Source organism: Eleginops maclovinus, chromosome 2 (assembly GCF_036324505.1).
Source record: "Eleginops maclovinus isolate JMC-PN-2008 ecotype Puerto Natales chromosome 2, JC_Emac_rtc_rv5, whole genome shotgun sequence".
NCBI lineage: Eukaryota > Metazoa > Chordata > Actinopteri > Perciformes > Eleginopidae > Eleginops > Eleginops maclovinus.
This window is the reverse complement of record NC_086350.1, coordinates 26,859,992-26,887,602: the sequence shown is the minus strand read 5'-3', so window position 1 is coordinate 26,887,602 and position 27,611 is coordinate 26,859,992. Positions and strand designations below refer to the sequence as shown.

General features: G+C 40.2%; 1 protein-coding gene and 1 long non-coding RNA gene across 3 annotated transcripts; one reads left to right on the top strand and one right to left on the bottom strand.

Moving 5' to 3' along the window:
* The first annotated feature begins 218 nt into the window (after positions 1–218).
* On the top strand, positions 219–26,476 carry chst6 (carbohydrate sulfotransferase 6). Of its 2 annotated transcripts, none has more exons than XM_063907100.1 (2): positions 219–357; positions 20,267–26,476. In XM_063907100.1, the coding sequence occupies exon 2, from the start codon at positions 20,358–20,360 to the stop codon at positions 21,558–21,560; it is 1,203 nt and encodes a 400-aa protein (XP_063763170.1). In that variant the 5' UTR covers positions 219–357; positions 20,267–20,357; the 3' UTR covers positions 21,561–26,476. The 2 variants fall into 2 exon arrangements, with proteins under 2 accessions (XP_063763170.1, XP_063763180.1); XM_063907110.1 differs by having other exon boundaries at positions 245–681.
* On the bottom strand, positions 13,351–15,132 carry LOC134880291 (uncharacterized). The gene is made up of 2 exons (XR_010167917.1): positions 14,562–15,132; positions 13,351–14,368 (listed from the first exon to the last, which is right to left on the bottom strand). It is a non-coding gene; the product is annotated as an uncharacterized LOC134880291 (long non-coding RNA).
* Positions 26,477–27,611: the final 1,135 nt, after the last annotated feature.

Here is a 27,611-nt window from a genome sequence, read left to right as displayed (position 1 = left end):
GTGTTCTTAAGGACAGTACTTGAGTAAATGCACTTGGTTACTTTCCATCACTGTTGAGTTGAGGATCCTATCTGTTCTGTGGCCTGGTCCTGGATCAGCATATGTGACATGTCCTCTGGTTATCTGCTTATCTACTGCTGCAGCGACAGATCAGGTCCCGCCCGCTCAGTACCCCACTCCCACCCCATTTACCACTCCTGTCTCTGAACACCAGCCCCCAGCCAGCCCACTGCCTCAGCCCGCACTGCCGCTGGCCACGTCTCAAAACACGGCGACACCGGGCAGAGCCTCCGAGCTGCCGGACAGAGGAGAGAGAGGACTGAGCTCTAGGCACCACGACCGAAAACCCAGCTGAAGGTAAAACATTCTGGAAGAGGGGTAAACATTATTTAATCCCATTTCTCCGGACAGGACCGTCTCTGTGCACCTTGGTGATCCGTGTAGTTACCGTGGGACCGGGGGAGGACGTTAGCGGACAAACATCACTACCCTCGGCGTGTTAGTCCAAGCAAAAGAGCCGTTCGGGATTTAACGGCGTGCTGTTTGTTAATGCTTACATATTCAGAATCAACCTCTCGAAGCAGACTTTAAATAAACCTCTCTGTTTGGTTTGACGGAGGGGGCACCATGACACCCGTTTACTCTGGTCTACAAACCGAGGGGGAAGAAGTACTCAGAGAAGTAAGTAGAAGTACCAGACTGTAGAAATACAAGTATGCTTAAAGTAGCGACAGTAAAAGTAGTCATTGTTTGATTGGTCCATTTCAGAATAATATCTCTGATATGTTTTATAATTATTGATCATTAAAGTGTTCTCAGAGCTGGTAAAGGTGCAGCTAGTTTTAATGGCTTTGTATACTGCAGGGTAGCTGCTGGATTTACTCCAGGTGAACTAAAGTCTGATTTAAGGGCTGATTATATTTACCATCATTAATCCAGATCTGTAAAGAAACTAAAGGGATTAAATAAATTTAGGAGTAAAACTACACCATTTACCTCTGAATTGTAGAGGGTTATAAGTACAAAGTAACAACAAATTGAATAAATAAAGTAAAGTACAAGTTCCTCAAAATGTTTCTTAAGTACAGTTCTAAGTGACTTTAAACCACTGGTTACAGATATAATAATAATAATAACAATAATAATAATAGTAGTAGTAATAATAACAATAATAATAGTAATAGTAGTAATAATAATAATAATGATAATAAAGCTTTATTTATAAAGCACTTTTCATACAGCAGGTGCAGCTCAAAGTGCTTCACTAAATGGCACATTTGTGGTGCCAACAATTAATTCATTAACTAACTGCGGTGATTCCTATTAAGAAAAAGAACATCCACATTTTCTGGAAAACTCTGTCTGAATGAACATCTACTGTATACCCTGAGGCATCCCAGGTTCAGCCTTCAGCCTTACAATAGACCCCGGAAGGGACAGGCTCATCTGGGTAATGTGAGTACTCTCTGTGGGGAAGGGTCTGTATTGCTGGGCAGTATGGTGGAATGTATAAGGGTACAAGAAAAAAATATTGGATGACTTTTCTAAATTTGATTACGGCAACATCAGATGTATCTAATTTTAAATAATGAATTTGAATGAGTATCTTATGCAAACAGAGATCTCCACTCTGACAGCAGAGGTCTTTAAGAATGATGAGGTCGTGTCATCAACGATTCCATCACTAATCCCTCAACAAACAAAACCTTTGTGCATGACAGGAGTGTTTTGATGAAGTAATTGCGTACATTAATTTCAATTGACCAAATGCTGTTTGTTCTATCAGAAGCTGGATCTCGCATAGCTAGTTCTGACGTTTAAATGTGATTAAAATGTTTGCCTTGCATTACCAGCAATCATTGAAGCTAGCAAGAAGAAGTGGGATGTTGTTTGAGAATTTAGCTGAAGAAGATAGTCTTAGTTTATTGTTCCTCTGAACAAATTGCTCTTCCCACTGATTGTCATGGCTTTATTTGCAGCTGCGTGACACCCTGAAACACCGTGAGAAGCTTCTTGGGTAATTGTTCATGAGTTTAGACAGCTGAGCACAGCAAGTTTCTGGGTAACTGCATCCTCAGAAATAAGCAGAACAACAAAAGCTTGTAACTGCGTCTTTGAATACTTAGAAAACGGTATATAAAGGTAAAGTATTATGATTATTGTTATTATTATTATATACTGGGGCTGTTTCTTGATCAGGATGAATGCTTTCCTGCAGATCCATTTTGTAACCTACCATTAATGTCATTTCAGTCAGACTGTATTGTCTAACTGAGTCGCTGAGTTATACTATACTACCCTATAGTATACTATCCTATACTATACTTAACTATACTATACTTATCTATACTACACTATCCTATACTTAACTATACTACACTATACTAAGCTATACTACACTATACTATACTAAGCTATACTACACTATACTATACTACACTATCCTATCCTATCCTATACTATACTAAGCTATACTACACTATACTATCCTATACTGTATAATATTATACTATGCTACACTTTAGTATACTATACTCAGCTATAATATGCTTAACTATACTATCCTATACTTTACAATACTATACTATCCTATACTTTACAATACTATACTATATTATACTAAACTATGCTTTATTATACTATACTAAACTATACTATACTATACTAAACTATACTTTACTATACTATACTAAACTATACTTTACTATACTATACTAAACTATACTTTACTATACTATACTTAACTATACTTAACTATACTATCCTATACTATACTTAACTATACTATAGTACACTATACTATCCTATACTATGCTTAACTATACTATAGTACACTATACTATCCTATACTATACTTAACTATACTATAGTACACTATACTATCCTATACTATACTAAACTATAGTAAATTATACTATCCTATACTTTACAATACTATACTATATTATACTAAACTACGCTTTATTATACTATACTAAACTATACTATACTATACTAAACTATACTTTACTATACTATACTAAACTATACTTTACTATACTATATTAAACTATACTTTACTATACTATACTTAACTATACTTTACTATACTATATTAAACTATACTATACTATACTAAACTATACTATACTATACTAAACTATACTTTACTATACTATACTAAACTATACTTTACTATACTATATTAAACTATACTTTACTATACTATACTTAACTATACTATCCTATACTATACTTAACTATACTATAGTACACTATACTATCCTATACTATACTTAACTATACTATAGTACACTATACTATCCTATACTATACTAAACTATAGTAAATTATACTATCCTATACTATGCTACACTATATTATACTTTACTTTACTCAGAATAGGGAAGTACCGTATTGTAAAAATGTAAAATGGATTATGTAATCAGGATGTAACTCTATTTCCTTACAGTTACAAAATAAAATGTGTAACCAGTTTTAATGGTACATCGTATTGTATTATAAGCAGGTTTACAATGTCACAATAAATTAAATAACAATCAATTTATAATAGGTAGACTTTCTGACTTTCATTTTAGATTTTTGGTCTACTTTCATTATTTTAATTTTAAATATCTTTCTTTTAAATGCAGAAGGCGGACACCTGATTTTTTCACTTACTAAAACAGCCTTTGTATACTGTAGTATATATTGTACTACACTTGCTTAGCCTCTCAAGAGGACACATTTGTTATCCTAAATTATTTTTGTTTCTTCTTTTCTAAGGTCACATTTTTCTGTTGTAACCGAAGTAACAGAAAGTGATCAGGTCACATTACTTTGATAGTGTGATACTCAGATTAGGTTTCTGAATGCATTTTTTACACATAACTAGTTATTTTACAGAATATATATTTGAAATAACCCTCCTAGCCCTGAATATACTATACTATACTATACTATACAATACAGAAATACTTTATTACTGCAATTTAAACTTGTGAGAAGACATTTCAAATTGTGGTTTAAACAAACACATATTTTCACTGTATCTGCGTATCTCTGCGTTTGTTCGATAAAATATTTGTTAATTGTAAAAAAAAAAAATGTCCATCTCAAAATCCAAGGTGATGTCTTGTTTCGTCAATCCAATACCAAAATTACAGTATATTCCCCTTAATAAGATTGATGCCATTTTTGCATGTCAAAATGGATTGGTGGATTCATCTTATGGTGGATTCAAGTGTTCTCTTCTTGTTTCTTGAAAGCATGAGTACACCACACCTGTTAAACTGCATGGCGGTTTGTGACACTGCAGAACATGTTAGTATTTTAAATGAGTACATGGGAGGCTGTGGCTCAGTGGTCTAGTGCGTTGATCTTCGGATTAGGGGAGCGCTAGTTCAACTCTTATTGCAGCATGTGTATGTGATCGCTTTGGGTAAAAGTGTGTAACATGTAATGAAAGAGGAACAGGAGGAAAGTGCTGTTATTGCCAAGTAGAGGGTATCGTCCTCATGTTAGTGAGGAAGGGAAGCTCTCTCCTATTTTTGAGCTGATTCTACAGTTTCCAACATGACCTATATTTAGGAAGTAAAAAAGGTATTTCAAACTGCCAATTATCTTGATCCAGTCTCTGTAGATCAATGCTGCACCCACTTAGAGGAATTGGAACTGTCCTGCTTCAGGTCAGAGATTCAGACAAAAACTTCAGATGCTTGTATTTATACGCAAATGATGTTGCTATTGGCAATAGCAACATCATTTAAAAGAAAGTAATACGTAACTGTATTTTGCTCTGTTTTACATCATTTTCAGTCTGTGTGACTGTCTGTGTGATTTCAGATGTGTTGTGGTTTAATGATGTAATTGGAGTTGTCTGCCCTGTGTGGCATGTAAAGCTAACATTCAACAATTAAACATTTGATGAAATACTGAATTTGTTTTTTTCGAAATAAGGGACGGTGTGTTGTCTTCACTGCAGTGTAACAACTGAAGCTATCCAACAAGTTAAACTCTGATGCAATAACCAGGAGTCTGTGTCGTAGTTAACATTTCACTGTTGTTTACTGAAGATTCCAGCATTACATGGCAGAGTGAAAACTGCAACAAAACAAAGTTTGACATTTTTTAACATAAAGTTCAGCTTCACATGAAGTCTTATGAAATATCCTTGTAAATACATGTAAATAAAAACGATCTTTTAAGACTATTATTACCTTCTCTTTCAACTTTAAACTTAACTTAATCTATCAATTATTTAACTTAACAATGAGTTTTACTTACGACTTTGCTTCTAGCATCTTTCACGGACAGGAATTCTTAAGTATTAACTGTTTTCAACAGATAGGAACTGAGTGGGAAGTAACTGATGACAAGGCAGGAAGTGGTAAGGAAGTTACAGGAAATTGTATCAAAGTAAAAGTTTGTATTCTTTCTCAATGTGTCAAAATAAAAGTCAAAATATATCGCCCTAATGGCGACACACTCCCCGCTGTGACCACTGTGAGGTCACTATACTAGCATGAACATTACATTCAACTAAGATCTACAACTGAAACATCAGTTCTTATGAAGAAGCAAAACCGTTTCCGTCACTGGTCTAAGGTAAGTCTTTGGTTGGCCTTGGTTTGCTGTCTTTAGTTCCACCTTACGGACTCTTCCATCTGTTCCTGGAATAGCCTTTGTGACCACTGCCAAAGGCCAGTTGTTGCGGGCAGCTTGGTTGTCTTTGAGGAGGACGATGTCACCGTCTTGCAGGTTCTGGTGGGACCTTGTCCATTTCTTGCGGCTTTGTAAGGTTGACAGGTACACTTGTCTCCAACGGTTCCAGAACAAGTTGGATAATGCTTGTACTTGTCTCCACTGCTTCGTGAGGAGGTCTCTGCCTGTGAAGTCACCTGGAGGTGGTGGGACGCCCACTTTCTGCGTTAACAGCATCGATGGTGTGAGGATGAATGGATTCTCGGGATCATTCGATACTGGAACTAGTGGTCTTGCGTTCAGAATTGCTGTCACTTCTGCCATTAGTGTGCACAGAACATCATGAGTTAGGCGCGTGCTGTGTTCGCGGAGCGTCGAATCCAGGATTCTTCGGGCTAACCCAATGAGGCGCTCCCATGAACCCCCCATGTGTGAGGCATGAGGCGGGTTAAACACCCAGGAGCATCCTTGATGTTGCAGATACCTCTGCACTGTGCTGTCTGGTTGATCTGCACTCAGCCCAAGTTCTTTGCAAGCCCCAATGAAATTTGTGCCGCAGTCTGACCTCAGTTGTTTGGCTGGTCCTCTTATGGCAAAGAAACGCGTCAATGCGTTTATGCAGCTTGAGGTGTCCATTGAGGTAATCACCTCGATGTGAACTGCCCTGGAGCTCATGCAGCAGAATAGTATGGCCCAGCACTTGCTCTGAGGTTGTGTCCCTCTGGTGCGTCTGGTGGAGACGTGCCAGGGTCCGAAGACATCCAGTCCCACATACGTGAAGGGAGGGCAGGTTGTAAGGCGTTCTGTGGGCAAATCTGCCATTTTTTGTTCCTGCATCCGTCCTCTAAGTCTGCGACAGGTGATGCACTTGTGAATAGTTGAGTTAACGAGCCGCTTGCCTCCCAGGATCCAGAGCCCAGCAGCTCGTACAGCACCTTCTGTTAACTGGCGACCCTGATGCTTACTTGGGCATGGTGGTATCTGGTGAGAAGCAAGGACACATGGTGTTCTTTTGGGGAGAATGACAGGGTTCTTTTGTTCAATGGACACATCTGCATTCTTCAGTCTGCCTCCAAGGCAGAGGAGGTCATCCTGTAAGACTGGGTTGAGAGAGCGTAGGCAGCTGCTTAACGGAACTTGCTTTCCTCTCTCCAGAGCTTCAAATTCCTTCACAAAGTATTCCTCTGAACAGCTCTGATGATGACTTCTCTTGCTTGGGAAAGCTCATCCACTGAACGAGGTAAGTCACAGTGATGCCATCCCTTGCACTTGCCTGTCGGAGTGCTGAAGGATCTCCCTATATGAATAAGGAGTGCGATGGCTCGTTGGAGAGTGTCGAATGTGGAGAACCTTTCAAAGCGCTCTGTGCTGAGAACTTTCCCTTGTAGATCAGTAATGTAGCTCTTCACCGCTGGACGGACCTCTGCATCTGACTCTGGTGAGACTATGCTGAATGACTGAGGTATGACTGAGGCAGGGTCTGGCTGAACAGAGGGCTTGCGCAGGAAGGTTGGTCCGTTGAACCACATTGTCTTTGTGAGGTGTGCTGCTGGGACCGACCGCGACGCCAGGTCAGCCGATTGTCTTCGGTGTTCACGTAGTGCCATTGTTCAGGGATGGTAGACTGGCGTATACGCTGGACCCGATTATGGACGTACACATAGAACCGTCTGGACTGGTTGTAAATGTATCCAAGGACAACTTTGCTATCAGTGTAGAACTTTGTGGCATCCAGCTTTAGATCCAGTTCATCCTGAATCAGCTCAGCTATTTCCACTGCTAAGACTGCTGCACACAGTTCAAGTCTGGGAATGGTCGGGTCTGATTGAGGGGCAAGTTTGGCTTTTGCCATGACAAATCCCACGTCTACTGTGTCTTCTTGGATGGCTTTCAGGTAGGCTACGGCACCAATGGCCTTCACAGATGCATCGCTAAAGACGTGGAGTTCTACTCGCTCAGCCTTGGCTGGGCAGATGCCTGTGTACATCCTAGGTATATGAAAGTGCCTCAAGTCTTGAAGCGAGTTTCTCCAAGCTTCCCACTTGCCTAACTTATCTTCAGGCAATGGGGTGTCCCACTCCGATGTCTCAGAATTCAACTCTCTGAGAAGGCCCCTGCCTTGGATCGTTACTGGAGCCAGAAACCCTAAAGGGTCGAAGACACTGTTCACCATTGAAAGAACCCCTCGACGGGTGAATGGTTTGGTGTCGGTTGACACAGAGAAGGTGAATGTGTCACTTGCTATTTCCCACAGGAGCCCCAAGCTGCGTTGGGTGGGTGACTCATCTCCACTGAGGTCTACATCCCTTTTGGCTTGTACGCAGTCCTCACTTGGGAAGGCTTCCAAGACAGCCTGACTGTTTGAGACAAATTTGTGGAGCCTCAAGTTAGACTCAGCAAGTGAGGCTTGAGTCCTATGAAGCAGCCCAATAGCCTCTGCATCAGTTGGGACAGAACAGAGGCCGTCATCAACATAAAAGTGCCGTTCGACGAAGTTGACTGTGTCTGTTCCATATTTTTCTGCGCCATCTCTGATGGCTCTTCTGAGCCCATAGATCGACACTGCAGGAGATGGGCTGTTCCCGAAAACATGAACTTTCATTCTGTAGTCAATGACCTCGTTGGCTACGTTGTTGTCCTTGAACCATAAGAATCGCAGGTAGTTTCTGTGCTTTTCGTCCACAAGGAAGCAGTAAAACATTTGTTGAATGTCTGCCATCACAGCGACCTTGTCCTTTCGGAACCGCATGAGCACTCCTAGAAGGGTGTTGTTCAGATCCGGTCCAGTCAAGAGCACGTTATTCAAGGAGATCCCAGACTGTTGGGCACTTGAATCAAACACTACCCTGATTTGATCGGGTTTCTGTGGGTGATACACGGCAAAGCTTGGTAAATACCAGCACTCTTCTTCTCTTAGCTCTGGTGCCACCTCAGCATGGTTGTTTTTCAGCAGTTTACCCATAAATTCCACGTATTGCTGTTGCATTTCTGGCTTTCTTTTGAATTGGCGTTGGAGTGAGCCAAACCGCTTGAGTGCTTGCTCGCGGTTGTTGGGAAGCTGTTGCCTAGGTAGTCTGAACGGCAATGGAGCAACCCAGCTGTGTGAATCGTTTCTGTAGACGTCTTTGTCCATCATTTTGAGGAAAGTTTCATCTTCGATTGAAGGTGCTAGCTTATTGTCCTGTTCCGTGCAGTCAAACACATTTTGACCCAGACTGTGTTCCTTAGCTCTGGGTGGTAAGGCACTGTTTCCTGGCAGTCTGTCGTGAAGTTCCTCTTTAATGTGCAAAAGGCTTGTGCATGGCTGGAAGAGTGAGGGCCGATGACAGTCGACCATGGCCGTCCGGAAGGAACTGACGTTCGGCTTGTGTGTGCTCCCTAGACAGACTTCTCCGACCAGCACCCAGCCTAAGTCAAGGCGTTGTGCGAAGGGGTGCATTGGCGGGGGCCATTTATTTGTTCCCTTACTTTGTGTGCTCTGATTGCGTCTCTCCCTAGCAGCAGAGGATTTCAGCAGTGGGGTCCAGCTTTGGGATGTGTTCTGCTACCTTTGACAGGTGAGGCTGATGCAGAGCGGCATTTGGTGTGGGAATTTCAGACCGATTATCAGGTAAGTCATTACACTCAGTGAGTGGTGGTAAGGGAATCCTAACTTTTCCATTGAGGGACTCCACGATAAAATCTGATGCCCTTCTGCCGAAAGTGTCTACTATACCAGAACATGTTTTCAGTTGGTAAGGATATGGCTTAGTGTGGATGTCAAACTTGTCAAAGAAACTGGACTTGGCCAACGATCGGTTGCTTTGGTCGTCTAACACGACGTAGGCCTTGATGGCTTCCTCTGGGTGGTCTTTCTGGTACACTCTTGCCAGGCATATCTTGGAGCATGACCGTCCGACTTGTCCTGTACCACATACTGCTGTGCAGCTTGCGCTAACCTCACTGGTGTCGTTTACCTCTTCTCCCTCCCCGCCATGCTGTGGCGAGGTCAGAGGAGTCGTGAGGTGCGGTGCTGGTCCTGGGTGCATAGCTGAGATATGTCGGGTGCTGTCACACTCAAAACACTTAACAATTGTAGTGCAGTCCTTTGCCATATGGTTGGTTGAGCTACAGCACTTAAAGCAGATTCCGTTTTCTTTCAGAAATACCTTTCTGTCATCAAGAGTTTCGGCTCTGAAGGCTTTGCACTTCTTCAGTGGGTGGGGTTTTGCATGTATTGGGCAGATCTTACTCGGATCACTAGAGACATTTGACTCTGTGGGAGTGACATTGATCTTGTGAACTGCAATGGGTTTCTTGAAGGTTTTAGGAAAGGCACCTTCAGCTCTGACAGATGACATTGTGGTGGTATTTAAAAAGGCAAAGCTAGGGTCATTTCTCTTCTTGGCCTCATAGCATATGAGTTTCGTGAAGTAATCAAACGGTGGGAACCGTCCTCCATTTGCTTCTTTATACTTAGAACCGGCCGAGATCCATTTTTCCTGGAGTCCATAAGGCAGCTTGGTCACTATGGGTTCAATTCCGCGTGTCGTGTCCAGGTAGGACAGGCCTGGTAAGTAGCCATCTTCTTTAGCACACTGCACTTCCATAAGCAGGTCAGCTAGCTCTCGTAGCTTCAGATTTTCCTTGGCTGAGACTCTGGGAAATGCATCCAGTCGGGTAAAGAGGGCCTTTTCAATCACCTCTGGGGCTGCATAACACTCCTGAAGACGTTCCCAAGCTTTCCCCAGTGCTATTTGTGGACTTGCTATGTGCACTGCACGGAGACGTTTCACCTGGTTGCTGGACTCTTTTCCAAGCCATCGCGTCATCAAGTCCAATTCCTCAGTGGCTGTGAGACCAAGTCCTTGAGTGGCATTTTTGTATGATGACAGCCAAGCACGATAATTTTCAGGTTTATCATCAAACTCGTACAAACTTGTATTCACTAGGTCACGCCGAGCTAAATATTGTGCCAGGTGTTCAGTTGCAGGCATACTTTGAGTATTTGTTGGCTGGGGGTTGAAGGATGGAGCTCCAATATTCAAGTCACTGATCTGCGAGGTAAGAGTCTTGGGAATAACCCGCGGACCTTCTCGGGTAAATGGATTCTGGCTGACTGACTCTTTGGCTGCTGGTGGCGCATAGTCTAAGTCATAGTCTGTAAAATCCACATTGTTGTGCTGTCCAGTGCCGCTGCTAGCCATTTTGGTGCCCTAAGCATAATTCCTTCATGATGCCCTCCCCCCCCCCCCCCCCAATAAAAAAACATTATGAGTTGTGATGAGTGAGTGGGGAGGGAGGGGGGCACCATCGGTACCTTGAGTAGTATGCCTAAAAAGTGCCTCATATTTTTTATAGTTTTAAAGAAATAAAATTTCGGCCTTTTAAAAATTTTTTTTTAAGATTTTTTCATTAGGCTAATTTTTGGGTTTTGGGGGGTTTCCCCCCGGAAAACCCTTTGGGGCCCTACGCCCCAGCGCGTAAAGCGCGTTATGGGGCGGCGGCACTGGTTTCTGGAAAGAAAAAAACCGGGGGCTGATGGGGTGAAAAAAAAGGGGGGTTTTTCGGGCTTTAATGGGGTGGCATAGGTAATTGGTTGAGTTGGTGGGAACTAGCCTTTAAAGGCTGTTTGTTTGGAAAGGGGTTAGTGGAAGGAATGAGTTTGGATGCATTTATTTTTCCCCCTTTAGTTTGCTTTTTCGGGGAATTTTTTTTCATCCGACCCAATTTTAAATTTTTGGGGGTTCCTAAATGGGGGCCCAGCACTTTTCGGCTCAGCTTCCCGTGCCCTTTAAAAGGGGATGGCTAGGGTTTCAGCCTAAGCCCCCTTTTTTTTACTTTTTCTATCCTAGGGGGGTTTGGGGCTTCCCGGTTCCCTTATTCGGCAAGCACTTTTGAGCTTGGGGCCCGCTTTTTTGGGGAGAAAAAAGAATTGGGGTTTTGGGGGGAGGGGGAATTGAAAGTGTTATTTTTTTGATTTTTTTTAAATGAAGGGTTATTTTATTTGGGCAAGTAATTCTGTTTTTATTGTTGTCTTTTCCCCAGTGTAAAAGAAATATGTTCTTTCAAAAAGGAGTTGTTTGTAGGGTTAAAATTTTAAATTTTTTGGAAAGGTTGGGTTTAAAGGAAAAGGGGGGGAAAATTTTTAAAAAAAAAAAATTTTTAAATTTTTTAAATTAATTTTAAAAATTTTTTGTATTTTAAAAAGTTTAAAAGGGAAAGGTTTAAAATTTATTTTTTTTAATTTTAAAATTTTTTTTAATTATTTTTTTAAAAGAGTTTTTTTTAGGGTTTTTAAAAGGTTTTGGAAGGAATTTTTAAGGTTTTTTTGTTTTTAAAATTAGGAAATTTAGGGGGAAGTAAATTTTAGGGAGGAATTGGGGGGTTAAGGGGTTGGGTTAAAAAAAATTTGGTTTTTTAAGTTTTGGGGAAAAATTTGTTTTGGGGGGGGAGGGGATTTGGGGTTTTTTATTTTGTTAAAAATTTATTTTTATGGGGGTTTTTTAAAAGGGATTTAATTAAAAAAGGGGGGTTTTTTTAAAAATTTTTGTTTGGGGGGTTTTTTAAGGGGAAAAATGGGGGAAAAAATTTTTTTTTTTAAAAATTTGAAGAAAGGGTGCGAATTTAGTAAGAATTGGGGAAATTTTGTGGGGTGGGTTTAATTTTAAAATTTTAACAAAAAACCCCGGCCCCAAACCTATCGTCCCCCATATACATTCGGCTAGCTGACCAATAGAAAATAAAAATAAAAACCCAGATAAAATAATAATAATAATAAAAACGAAATAAATTATAAGAATAATAAACGGTTAAAAGGTTAAAAGACCAACTTAAAAGGGAATTTCGCTAATAAAATTGTAAAATTGTTTAAATAGATAAAACCATATAAACATAAAAAAAATGATTTTAAGACCATTTAAAAGTTGGGTGTCGCTGATAAAAAGCTAATATATGTGTCTTTAGCGTTTAAAAATGTCCACTGGTGGTGTAGGAGCCAAAATGTTTGTTTTGCCATAGCTTATTAATTATATTATTATCTTCATTCCAGTTTACACTCTGTTTAATTGCTGTTGGTTATCACTTCTGGCAATTGTCACATGGGTGTGTTTTATTGGTGTTTAGGTCACCTTGTGTGGAACGCATCCCAGTGAAAAGCAAGTTTTAGCCTCTCAGCAGCAGAACTCATAGGGAGTTTGTGATGCTGTAGGTGGATTGCAGTGTATTTCCGCTAGGTTGCCAATATATTAGTTTAGGAGATGAGATGACACATTTTTAAACCGCTCACTTTTAGAAAGGCTGTTGAGGACAGTGGAGAGTGAATGACAGGAAGAGGATGAAGTAAATAGGGTGTGTGTGTGTGGGTGTGTGTGTGTGTGTGTGTCCTGAGGCTTTGAGTGTGAGCAGATCATGTCAGGACTTGTTCGATAAGCACAACATCTTACCTTATGCTCGCATGGATCACGAGGCAGCAGTGATGTGGATTTGCAAACTTTGAAGGACAGTCCTGACTAGGGATGCAAATTATCGATTAATTCATTAATCATTAGTTGATTGACCTTATCGATCGATTAACGATTAACTGATATAAACGGCTTTTTTCCTGAGAATGTAAATTTCTCAGTGTATCAATAGTGTCTTTAACATTAAAAGCTAAATATTGCTTATTTACTGAATAAAAATGCATGCTATATTGCACAATTGATGTTTTATTGTACCAGTTAGGATAATGTGCAGATAATGGCATTTATGTAGTTTAACAAAATACATTAAGCACAGAAAATTAAAATACATAACAAAATAATTGTGCACTGGCTCACCTGTCGCATGTGAAACATTAAGCAAAATAAAATTAATTTTAAATAGAAATCTAAACAATATGGGTAGGCCTAGCCTACACAATATTAAGCCTACACATTATAATCTGGTTAACTACATATGTAAAACTTGAAACATTAGCAGCATTTATAATCCCCTTTGGTCTGAGAAAGGTAACAGTAAGATAACTAGCCCTGGAAACTTCAAATATATTCTGAACACAACTTAAATCATCCCTGAGGAAGGTGACAGTAACATTAGAGGGCGACCCTTAGAACAGTCAAATGAAGATATAGGCTACCTCTCCTGAAACAAAAACATTCCTGTCTCAATGTGTTTTGAATAGGCTCCTGACCTAGACCCCTCTATTTTTGTTCAAGAAAATAAGCATATTAACGTGGTCAGGAGTAAGTCGTGTGCGCAGCCTGTTTACAGTCAGGCCAGCTGCTGAGAATACACGTTCTGATGGGACAGACGTGCCCGGTATGCACAGATATCGTCGTGCCACATTTGCCAGCCTCGGAAATCTTCCTTCATTGACTTTCCACCATTCTGTGGGACTGGAATCAAGGAGTGGTGAGGCATCCTTCAGAAACATGTCCACTTCCTCTTTAATGTCATCGTTGCTGCTGGTGGTATAGTTTTCACCCAGTAGAAGAGTCATAGCAGAAGTGTGTCTCTGAAGTGTAGCTCCCTGGACTGGCACATCATCTCCAGTGGTGGCTTCATTTGTTGATGTGGAGTCCACATGTTCTTCCATAGCCAGTTCAAGCAGTTTGGTATTAGCTGAGATCCTGCTTGCTGGGCTTAGAAATCCCAGGTGCTTATGCCGTGGGTCCAGCATCGTTGCTATCATTGGTGTTGTTGATGTGAGGTCTTCAGACTCAACCTGTTAAAATTAAATAAAGGAGAAAGCTAGCATTAGAGTTTTATTTAATAAGGTTTGACATGACAAGGGTACAACTGCATAAAAACGCAGTTTACACTGTGACAATGTGTTGGTGATAAGTGATTCACCCCATAATCTGTTATATAGCTCAAATGTGATCGAAGAGTTTAATTAATTAATGGCCATAGCTTACCTTCATCCGTTCCCCCAACGAAGTGCGCACTTTAGATTTGAATTCCGCCACTCTGTTGCTGTCTCCATTTGCCATCTTGAGATGCGTGTTAATCAGACTAAATGTGATGGGGTACGTGTTGGATATGGATACCTCCGCCTCTGCTGACATTACAGTAGTAGCACATTGGAGAGCCTCTAGTGCTGGCGCTATGTCCTCCATAAGCTGCCAGAAGTCGTCTCTCAACTCCAGCGTCCTCGCATCTGAAAGCTTGGTCTCTGAGCGGTCTGATAGCACAGCACACACGGCCCATCGCTGTTCTACGAGTCTGCCAAACATCGCATGTACAGAGTTCCACCTGGTCTTACAGGACTGAATGAGCCGATGAGCTGGTAGCTGCATTTGTCTTTGTTTTGCTTCTAGCGCTTTCGTTGCTGGTGTGCTGTGATTGAAGTGCTTGACCAGCCTGCCAGCAGCTCCAATTACTCGGTTGACACCAGCAGCAGCGAATCCGTCATTGACGGCCAGATTTAAAGTATGAGCAAAGCAACACACTGACTTCCAACTGACTCGTGCGGGGTTGTTTGCTGAAACAATGTTCCGAGCATTGTCGTGCACACAGGCTACTACACGGCCGGTGAGTCCCCATGACTCCACAGCCTGGTTCAGTTTGGCAGCTAAATTATCAGCTGTATGTCTCTCGGATAAGCTCTCCGTAAGAAGGACTGCCGACTTTACCTGCCAGTCGTTTTCAATATAGTGGCAAGTAATCGTGATGTAGCTTTCTGTAGTCAGTGCTGTCCAACAATCCGTCGTCAGAGCCACATTAGCCGCGGACAAACATGTTTTTAGCTTAGCCTTCTTAATTTCGTAGCGTGCCTCCAAGTTGGAAGTCACAGTCGCTCGCGAAGGGATGTTATATCCTGGCTCCATGAATTGTATCAGCTCCCGAAATCCCTCGGCCTCGGTGGTGCTAATTGGCATTATATCTCTTTCAATCATCCCGCAAATTCTCTGAGTAATGCCGTCTGCTTTTCTTTGGTCGCATACTCGCCTTCCCAGCACAGCAGCAATTGTAGGTTGTGAAGGCGACGGAATGGCTAACGTTACATGCAAGTTGTTCAGGTGGTATCTTAACGAACTTGTAGAGCTGTTGTATTTAAATGTAGCACCGCAAAGTTTGCATTGTGCGTCTTTTTCATCGTTAATTAATCTAAAATGCTCCCACACTCCACTCCGTTTTGACCGCCTCATCATTGTTTGTTTTAGTTTTTTTGCCGCCTCAAGTTTGTGTCTAGCTCTAGCGGCTCGCGAGAATCTCGGGTCACGTTCAAGAACGTCCTGTGGGAAACGGTCATAGATTACAATGTTCAATTAGTCACAATTAATTTAATTTAATCGAGTAAATTCTTTTCGACAATTAATCGATAGTCGATTAACCGTTAACATCCCTAGTCCTGACACTGCTTGTTTCATCTTTTTACTCTGGTTTCTTTTCACTGTTCGCTGAATGGATTCATTGAGAGGCAGGGATTGGCCACTGAGTAGGTGCAATGGATATATAATATAATGTAATATAAGCAACAATAGATCAATGAATGCACTCTGAATATATAAAATAAAACAAGGCATGAACAAATGTTTTGGTTTTTTTTACTTTAAAGGTCTCCTATCATGCTATATTTGAACAATATACTGTAGAGCCATATCTAAACAAAACATGTATGAAGTGTTTTGCTCAAAATACAAACAGATCCCCCATCATCCCCCTCTATCTCAGCCTTGTTCCTGAAGTGCTGATTCTGTGACTGTAGCTTTAAATGAACTAGCTGCTGCTGGCCACGCCCCCTTGGAGCTGCTGCTGACCACGCCCCTTAGGAGCTGCTGCTGGCCACGCCCCTTTGGAGCGTCATGATCTCTCCTCTGAAGAGAGTTTTCTACCGGGAGAAACTCAGCTAAACGCTGCCGTGATTAAACGCCATATTATGTTCCAAACCACATCCAGCATTATTTCTGAAACAGTCTGGAGCTCAAACGTTACTCTCTCGCGGGTTTACAACAAGGACAGGACCTTTTATCGTTTGTACCCCCGTTTTTAGAGATGTGGGTTAGGAGGAAAAGAGAGAGGGTTTTGTTTTCTGACACTTTGTGAGTCTCCTTACACACCGGGGACACATATTTATGTATAAAAGACAACAAAAAGTGCATTTTGCACGATACATGTCCACGTGTTTTTCCTTTGACACACATACCTAGTTGCACGTGCACATGTGGGAGGAGAGCTTTTTGGTTCCCTTTAGTACTTGTTCCCTTAAATCTTTCAGCTCTCTTTCACCTGTCTGCAGCCTGGGAGATAATGATGAGATAAGATATTAATCATGCAGGTAACTTCAAGTAAATGCTATAAGTATTTAAATCATAAACTGCAAAGGTAAATAAAATAGAAAACGTCAGGACAATATCCTTTACATGTTTTATTGCAATAAAAGTAAAGTTAACAGCATGGGAGAGAGCAAGGTTGTTGTTGAGGAGGATTTTGAACCAAAACACAAAAATATATATTGAGATTTCTTTCTAGCAGTTAAATATGTGGAGTATTTGATAAAAATGACTAATAACAATTACAATCTAAAAGTTTTAACTTCATATTGCTATATTGTGTGGACTGAAAATGTATTATTTTTGGCCTATAAAAAAAAACACAATCCTGAAACTATCTTGCAGGTATTATGATGTGTCAATAAAAAACGTTTTCTCTTTAAAAAATCATGCGATTTATCATCTTACAGGAGGATTTGATTTTTCGCCCCATAAACATATTGTATACACAGGGTTGTAAAAGGTAGTAAATCAAATGAGCAAAAAAATGAAGGCCATTAAAAAGTCTTAAAAAGTAATAAACGTTAGGCCCTATCTGACGAGGTATCACATTTTCGAACCACAATCCAACTATGAGTTTTTTTTCCATTTGTGTTAAGTGCAGGCCTATCTCCTAAAAATCGCTTGAATTTAATTAGCCTATATTATATAAATTATATGTGAGAGTAGGACCTGAACGATATCAATGATGTGACGTCAGTGCGCGGCGACTCAGTCTATGCTTCAAGAGGATAGCTTACACGGCTGGCTTGCTGACAAAAGTTACCAAAAGTTCGCTACTATTGAAGTCATGGGGAAATTTTATTTAATTTTTCGTACCTCTGGTTAGAGGACTCGAGATTCAAAGACTGGCTTAGGCCAGCAGTTGGTAGCAGCCGAGAGGCTTATTGCAACGTCTGTAAAAAGACAATAAATGTCACCTGGATGGGAGTGAATGCTGTCAGGTCACACATGGAGTCTAATAGCCACCAAACAAGAATGCGCGGACGAAGTGAGCAACTACCTATTTCGATGTTGAAATTGACATGACATCACCGCAAACCACGCTCTCCCCCAAACCTCCACCATTCTCCCACATGCCACTGCCAGCGGTAGGCCTACCAGCACCGTGAGTAGGCCTACGACAGATGTTAGACATCAAACTCCATGCCCCACTTCAACGTTGCAAGCTGAGGTTCTGTGGTGCTTGGAAACAGCGACTAAACACCACTCGTATAACTCTAATGAGGGGATAGGAGAGCTCTTCCAGAACATGTTTACTGATTCAGAGATAGCAAAATCTCCGCGTGTGGCAAGGACAAGACGAGCTACATCATCAAATTGGGTATAGCACCATACTTTAAGAAGAAACTAGTGTCCTCACGTTCGACGGAAGTCTTAATACATGTAAAAAAAACAAAACAGATGGACATACACGTTCATCTCTTGGAGGAAGGTTGTGTGCGGCAAGGTACTTTGGTTTCGAATTCATGGGAAATGCGAGGGCAGTTGACCTGTTGCAGCACATCAAAGTAAGTACATTTTCTTATAATATTTGGTATATGCTAACATAGAGGCATTGTTTGCATTTGAACATTTTCATGGATTTGTGATGATTTAATTGATTTAACCTACTGTGGATTTTCTGTAATAGTAGATATAATATTGGCACATTTATTTAATTAGAAGGGCTGTAATCAGCCGACAAAGCTAGTTACTTTATGGAAGTTGGAGTAGAGTACCTGCAAAATAAATATACCTACTAATTCAGGTTCAGTAGCTCCAGTCTAGGCCACAAAGTAGAAGTACATCAGGCAGGCCTCAGGGTCATGCTCAACCTCTCATATTGGCTCAATATCTAGCCCAGTGGTTCTCAAATTTGGCTTGCAGGTACCACCATTGTGACTAACATTGAACTACAGTAGCATGGCTTGTGATGGGCTAAGTGTTGTAACCTTAATGCTTAATCAGAAGGTTATGCATTGATCTGATAAAGCCAAACTTAATGTTGTTTGAAAGATTGTATTGTATATGTTTAATGATTATTAACCTAGACATTAAATAAATGTGCCAATATTATATCTACTATTACAGAAAATCCACAGTAGGTTAAATCAATTAAATCATCACAAATCCATGAAAATGTTCAAATGCAAACAATGCCCCTATGTTAGCATATACCAAATATTATAAGAAAATGTTCTTACTTTGATGTGCTGCAACAGGTCAACTGCCCTCGCATGTCCCATGAATTCGAAACCAAAGTACCTTGACGTCACACAACCTTCCTCCAAGAGATGAACGTGTATGTCCATCTGTTGTTTTTTTTTTACATGTATTAAGACTTCTGTCGAACGTGAGGACATTTTGTCTTCACTGAGATAAAATGATAGTGAAAGAAAGAGTGTAGCACTGGAGAAGTGGTGTGTGCTCTTCCTACACATAACAATGAACTAAGTTTTTGTCTTGGGTTAGGATTAAAAAACAAACAATTGTGTATACATAGGTCAGTGTTTTTATTGAGGCAAAAAAGTAACAAAGTATCCAGTAACTGTAATAATAGCTACTCGATTTGAATTGTAAGCATTACTACACTTACTCACTCAGAAAGTTAAGTAACAAAAGACAGTAATCCATTACTTTATAATTAGTTACCCCCAACACTGAAGTTCGAAAGGTTGCCACTACAGTTGCAGCTCGAAGTGGTGTTGGTATTAAAAAATATTGTGAAGGTATTAAAAAAGGTATTAAATTCAACTTAAAAATGTCTGTATATACCCTGTGTGTTTTTAATTAAACCTTTAGTTCCCTTTTTAATGATAAATGTTTTTTAATTGGTGAACTTGTTCTGTTTACAGGGTATTGTTTTGTGAGTTGACTGTGATACAATCAGTTATTTAAATACATTATAAATGAGTAAAGAAAGGTTAGAACAAAGTCAAGCTAGGGGCAATGAAGCAACTCATTCAGACCCTCAGGGAAAAATCTAGAAATATTTTAAGGTTATTATACTGTAATGTATTCCCAATGTTGCTTACAGTCCTCTCAGTGATAGGGAGATAACAGGCATAATGGTGATCTGAAGATGTGCATTACCCAATAACTTTATGATTATAAGTCAGAGGACATTTGCATGATGTCATAGCTTATCACTGTCCCAGGGAGAACACACAGGCCTCTCACACTGAGGTGTGTGCTGCCTTAGCTTCTGAGGTGTGAGTGCTGTGTTTGATAGCTTGCTTTTGGCAGGTGCTACACTGTTCAAAACTTCAGAAAACAGCTTGTGAAACTGAAGATAAAACGTTTCGCTCAAGAACCTAAACATTGTTTTTTTGTGCTCTATTTCTCTATCTCTCTTCTACCCTCAGCCCTTTCTGTTCCTGCAGCCAAAGGAACACACAGCTCCACCGAGGGCCAAAATAAAGAGCTCCACATAAAGCAGCAGAAACCTCCGCGGCCATGATGCCCCGCTGCAGAGTGAACCTCAGCACCATGATCTTCCTGGTCATCCTCCAGGGGGCGGCGGTGGTGCTGTTCTGCGGCTGGTACGTCCAGCTCAGCCCCTGCGGCTCCCCCCCCTCCAATGGTGGCAAAGTTCATGTCCTGCTGCTGTCCTCCTGGAGGTCAGGCTCGTCCTTCGTGGGTCAGGTGTTCAGTCAGCACCCGTCTGTCTTCTACCTCATGGAGCCTGCGTGGCACGTGTGGACCAAACTGCAGAAGCACGGAGCGCGGGCGCTGCGCATGGCGGTGAGGGATCTGTTTCGGAGCGTGTTCCAGTGCGACATGTCTGTGATGGAGGCCTACATGCCGGAGCAGATCAACATGTCCTTTTTGTTTATGTGGAGTCACAGCAGAGCACTGTGCTCACCGCCAGCCTGTTCTCTCACGCCACGTAACCAGTTAAGCAACCAGACTCAGTGCCAACACGCATGTGATATTCGCGGCCTGCATAGGGCTGAGGATGCCTGCAGCACTTACAGTCATGTGGTACTAAAGGAAGTGAGATTCTTTGAGCTGGAATCCCTCTATCCGTTGCTGCAGGATCCAAACCTAGACCTCCGCATCATCCACCTGGTCAGAGACCCCCGGGCCGTGGTGCGGTCCAGAGAGGCATCAGCCAACGCCTTTGTACATGATAACTCTGCCGTCTTGGAGCAGAGGAACGTCCCAGCAGCAGAGGTGCAGTATCAGGCCATGCAGGAGATCTGCCGTAGCCATGTCAGCATCCATGAGAGGGCCATCCTGAAGCCCCCTCCGTTTCTGAAAGGTCGCTACAAAATGGTGCGCTACGAGGACGTGGCACACAACCCTCTCGAGGAGATAAACGCCATGTATGAGTTTGTAGGTCTAGAGATGACCAAACAGCTGGAGGAGTGGATCTTCAAGGTGACGCACGGAAAAGGCAAAGGCTCCAAGAGAGATGCCTTTGAAATCTCGTCAAGGAATGCTGCTGACGTCTCACAGGCTTGGCGTACCTCGCTGCCACACAGCAAGGTCAAACGCATCCAGGAAGTGTGTAAAAGTGCCATGTCATTGCTCGGGTACAGAAACGTTAACAGTGAAAAAGAACAGAAGAGACTTGACATAGATCTACTTGTGCCTCGGGAACCGTATCAGTTCAGCTGGTTGCCAGCTAAGACAGAGCATCCCAGTAATGCTTAAAATACATTCTGTTTCTTGAATGGCAAAGATATCAAGAGGCTACACGGGACTGAAGTCCATGTTCTTCATAGTTTTTAATATGTGCTACAACTGAAGGAACACTGGCCTGATTGGAATGATGGGATTTAAATGTGAAATGACAGCACAGCATAATGAATGACAGTACACTTTGTACATTTAAGACTGATGAAGGGCTATAAAATACATTCAGAACCAAACTGGAAGACGCATTGACCAAGACCCTGTTTCCAGCTGGCGTCAACATGCATCTTGGCCAATCAGAGTGCACAGCTTTAGAATTATAAGCAAAACCAAGACGCTGTATGATCCCATAATCAAAACACTTGCCAGGGTGGTCTGGGATTTGACCACATATATTTGTATAGCGTATCAAAATGTGTCCTGATGCATGTCAACAAGATAAAAACAGGAAAATTAGTCATTAGAACCCCTTCCCTTGTTTTCTTCCTCCTTTCCTCCAGTTGGTTATAAAATATAATAGAATAACAACATGAAGCCTTCATTCTGAACCCAACTCTTTCTAACAGCAGCGCATTACAGCTTATCTTCTCCCATGTTCATCCTTTCACAATAAAAGCCCCTAGATGTATGCCCAATGCTTACAAAGGGAATTTAAATTTAATCAGAGCAGTATATACGTGGTGAACAGAGCCAGTGTACGATATATAGTCAAACACAAATAGGGAATTGTGTTTCTTGGCCCCACATGAAAATAATTCTGTTGTAAACAAGGACAGATTACTACATGGACAAACTATTTTCTTAAAGCCACTACGTTTTTTTCCCACTTTGGTTCAGAGCCAGGGTTTTCCACAGTGTTGGTGATAGTCGGAGCATATTGAGCAGTGCAGGGTCCCTGCCAGTCCTGCTGCTGCCCTCACTCAGTGTACCAGAGAGCTGATGTTTATTCACTGCATTTGAATGCCCATTGTTTGGAGCTGGGCCCCATGCCAGTTTCCCCCTGAGGGCCTGGTCACTGATGACGCTCCCACAGAGGAGGAGAGACAAGAATTTTGCTAGGGTTTTTGATGTGCAGCTGATGGTGTTCGGGGGGCAGGAAGTAACCTAACATTATTTGCTAGAGAGGTGCGGAGGTCTGATAGTAGCGCGACGAAGTGAACTTGAATCAGAGAAGAGAAGCCAGTCACTGAGCGCTCTGTTGGAGACTGGATGAACCTCCATCCTATTACACTTCAGGGTAGATACTGTTAAAAGATAAAAACATTTACTTGTGACTATGAGTAGTAATTCATGACGGGGTACAATGTTTCATTGTTATGAAGTTGTATAAAAGTGTTAACTAGCTAACTCTTAATCTGCTTCCTGGAATACCCCAGTTATATTTGTCTAAAGGATTGGTTCTCTTTCCTTGGTTGATTAATCATTACTCTGACACAGTCAATGGCTAGTTTTCACTGACAGGGTGATCACCGCCACTAAGCAGTCAGTGTTCTTTTTTCTCAGTTAGTGTTTACTTCCTGTCTGTCTTCTTCGGGTGATTTCTCTGAGGTCTTTTCTTTACTGGAGACAGTTTAGCCATCTCCACAAATATAAAAGGAATGTTCAAAAAGTATTCCACTGAGTTTTCTGACGGAGAAAACTAATTTCTGTTGTCCACAGCTGATATTAGATTGAGCAGACTTTGACTTGATTCTCCTTAGCAGCACTGTTCTCCTTAGCAACGGTCTGTTTTCGTTAGCGACAGTCTGTTCTCCTTAGCAGCGGTCTGTTAGTACAAATTAGCAGACCTCTGGAATTTCCAAATGAACCAATCATAATCAAGTTTTAATCCAAGCTTCTTAATAAAGATGATAAATCATGTTGATTTAAATCTTACAAGCCGAATTAACTCATTTTAGTAGTACCCATTTATTTTATAAAGTGCTTTCTGATAAGAGGTATAATTCTTTTCTTCCCATTAGTTTCGTTTAAACCTAAAATTGAGCATTGTTTAATGTCTTTATGATTTTAATGTGCAGCAGGCTGTGGAAATAGTTTTTGATAGAAACAGCCAGAGAGTTTAAACGTCTCTCAGCTCAGTGTGGTAGTTTACTGCTCAGTAACGCAACAGCCTTGTTTCCACCAGCTGTTTAAAAAAAATCACAGATGGAGCCACAGAGCGGCTTACATGAAGAAAGAGGAACTCAGAGGCATGAATTATAATGTGACTAAGAATTTCTCAAGGGAGGAGAATCAAGCATTCTTCATTAAAAGCAGCTCATCACAAAATGCTAGAATGTCCTGAGCATTGGTGTCACATTGTGAAGTTGTTGTTTGGCTTCAGCAGACGCATTTTAGTGAAAGCTGTACAAGCCCTTTGTGTCAGTTTGACACGGTTTAATCGCCTACTGGAGATATGTACCTGCTTACGGTGAATAGTAGATTAACATTCAACACATACAGTTAGGGGACTGTGTTGAAAGAGTTAACATGTCTGAAGATGAGAGTCTGCCTGCCTGTGTGGAACATGTGGAACAGTGCGTCTGAGTACATTGTGTTCTCTCAGTGTCTGCACAAATGCTGGTATGTATGTATTTCCCAGTGGACAGACTGTTAAATACTGTGTGCGTTTGTGAGGTAACCAAACCTTTGCATTAATAATTCTGTTTAAAATTAAGTGTGCAACCGCACTGGTATCGGTGTTAAGATGAATTATAGGGAGTTGTTTTCCTTTTGCTTCTGTAACAATCACACACGAAGAGTGAGAATATCATAATACGTTTCTAAACTGTGATGCTTCAACCAAAAAGTGATCAGCAGTCATGTGTAGATAATCTGATGATGTTTAATGACCTGACCCGGGTAAGTTATTATTAACATAATGTGTTTTTTTAATGTAAAATTAATCAAATGTTTGGGAAAATGTTGCCACTGATTTCATAAAGTGCCTGCACATTGAACATGTGTTGATGTGTATTGTGAAACATATGAGACTGTTATGTTCAACCACACGTCTCCCTTTCTATGCTCCAATTTGTATGAAGAGTCAGGTGACTATGTCGGGTGCCTTTCAGAGCTGCCAGTTTGTTCATGTATTTATATGAAGGTGACTTATGAAGCGGAAACTATACGGTACAAATGACTGCAATAAGTATTACTTGTCACTTTTTGGTCACAGTATATTCTGTTGCCTTTTAACTGAAATCTGGTCTGTAAAAAGATCACCAGAATTTCTCAGAAGTAAATTAGTCACGTTTGGGCGCCATCTGTTGGTGGATTCTACTACTGTATAAAATAGAAATGACACATCACCCTATATTCATTAATGATTTAAAAGATTTACTAACTGAGGAAGGACCCTGTACGAAAAGCTTTGAAACCCCAAAGTGATCCCTTTAGATAGAAACACTTTTCGGAATGACTCACTTCACATAAATCAACTTCTCCGAACAATAATCTAATATTACACATTCTAATACCAGTATCTATCAACAGAATTGCCATATGTTATTATGTTGTTTCATATACTTTCACAAAACACAAGACCAACAGAAAACAAGCAATGAAATTCAGATCAAATGTTTAAACAATTTTAACGCACGCAGCATATAACATCACATATTAGATTTATAGGAAGACAGGGAGCTAAAATAGGCACGTAATAAATATTTTGATAATACTTAATTCACTCAGTAAAAGCAAACAAGACATAAGAGAAAATTAATGATTACATTAAAAGACGAAATACTATAAAATAAATAAAACTAAGAAAAGCAGGTTAAGTCAGATCCAGCTATTTAACCCAGTTGGATTTGAGGGATTGTTTTGGTCAGGCGTTTTTTTTTGTCAATGAACCAGGAGCTGGTGGGATGGAACAGTTCACCTTCAACCTCATCCATTCAGCTGCAGGCTGGCCTGCTTGGATCTTTTTTCTTACAGATTCTCATATCCCATAAAGGTAACAATTTAGTCTCTGAAAGTTATTTTTGTATAAAGTGACGTTTGCCAAACTGAAAGATAAGCAAATAATGTTGGTTATTTGGAGCTGTTTTTGAGCATGTATTTCAGAATTTATTGGAAAGTGTATCCATATAAAATTAGCAAAAACAACAATCCATAAATTATCATTAACATTTATGTTGTCAATATACATACGCAGTTTTTATGTTCAGGTTCAGTGTGACTGCAGCTCCTGTAGGTGCAATCGGAGTAGCAGAGAAAGGATGCAGCAACAAAGGTGTCAGATTAAAACAGGAAGAGGTTATTTTTGCCTTCAAAGTAAAAGTTTGGACAGGTCAATGAAGCAGCATGAAGATTTAATAAGATTACTATTACATTTTTAAATCATGGCGATAGCAGTACTAAAATGTTAGAATATATTTCAAAATAAAGATCCATATATTATAGGTAGATGTACTGTACTGACTGAATTGTCTTTTGTTTTTAATTAGGCTACTTTTATAATGTAGGCTATTCTTTATTCTACTTTAAATATATGTTTTTCATGCAGCAAAAATACTGTGTTTGCTTAAACCAAAAAATGATTTGTAATTTATACTATTGTTATTACGACTCAATTTCTATCCTAAATATCCTGGTACCTTCTTTTCTAAGGTTATGTTGTGATGTTGTCTTACATAATACACTTAAGTAAAAAACATCTTATTGATTTTTATTGTCATTTGTATTTATTCGAATTGTATTTGATATTGATGTAATACAAAGATGATGTAAAGTAAGCAGGTTTCATTACGTTAATTTTGTGATACTTACATCAGGTTAATGAACACAACATATTTTATGCAGCTTACTGTTTTGTTTGAGTATTATAACAAAAACATTTGTTTTAGAATTGGTTTTATATGATCAATAATGCAGTATAAGGAACACTTTTGTTGTAATTTATTTTTGTTATAAAAAGAACAAAAATAAAGTAGAAAGTCACCTGTAACATGCTCAGAAATGTTGCCTTCATGGAACGTGACTGGTGAAAGCCTATAGACTCAATGATGACTACAAAAACAGGAAACAGGAATATTTTGATATAGGTAGTATTGCAACATCAAAAGTACAGTATTTAAACTGATTTAATTAGCCTAATTATCTAAAATTGTTGGGAATTTGTATTATATTCTTGTGAATTGTCAAGTGAAAACAAGTGAAAAGAATAAAGGGGAGAGAATGGGCGTGATGCCTGCAGTAAAGCACCCAGACCCCAAATAATATAGAATATTGTGATAGTATATCGTCATTGAACTGACTGAGGAAGATGAGTCTTCAGCTGGAGCAGGTGGATAATGCGACAGCCCGGAGGATGGTTTCCGCTCAGCGGCGGGTGATTGACATTTTCCCGCAGACCCTACAGTCGCTCTCATTTGCTGATACCGCAACAAGCTGAATCAAGTCAGCCATATTTAGCCACACTGTAACCGGAAACCTAGTGGCTTTACTGTCAAAATAAAAGCAAAGGGAAACTCCAACCATGATTATATGCACCTAATGTTTGACCCTTGTAAATGAATAAGAATTTATTTAAATAAGTTGCCACAAGGTTATATCGCAACTCACTTATATGGTGAAGGAGGTACTCGGTTTCTTTACTTAAGTAAAGGTATTAATGCCTCAGTACAGAAATATTCATATACTTATGGAGCATTAAAAAAGTATAGGTATACATATACTTACAGCACCAAAAGTAAAAGTAATCATTATGCTGAATGCCTATTTTCAAAACAAAATATATCATTTTAGTGATTATAATGAATTATGAAAGTGTAAATTATTGAAATGTTGCTGCTGGTAAAGGTGGAGCTGACTAATGTATTTTTAATACTATCAGGAATCTTAATCCATAATAGTAGCCTATAATATATAGTATTAGTTGATTTATATTTTTGTATTACGAACCAAAGATAGTAAAAAGTGAACATCACAATATTTAATTCCAAATTGAGTATGAATTAGAACTAAATTGATTACCTCGAAATTGTACTTAGGCTACGTACACTTCAACACTGTTTTCATACTTCTGAAGAAAAAATATGAAATTAAGAAATATGAATAAAAAATGAAATAATATTTCTTTTGAAA

What these genes read in the sequence shown, in the direction of transcription:
- chst6 (XM_063907100.1), top strand. Translation starts at nt 20,358, where the DNA reads ATGATGCCCCGCTGCAGAGTGAACCTCAGCACCATGATCTTCCTGGTC.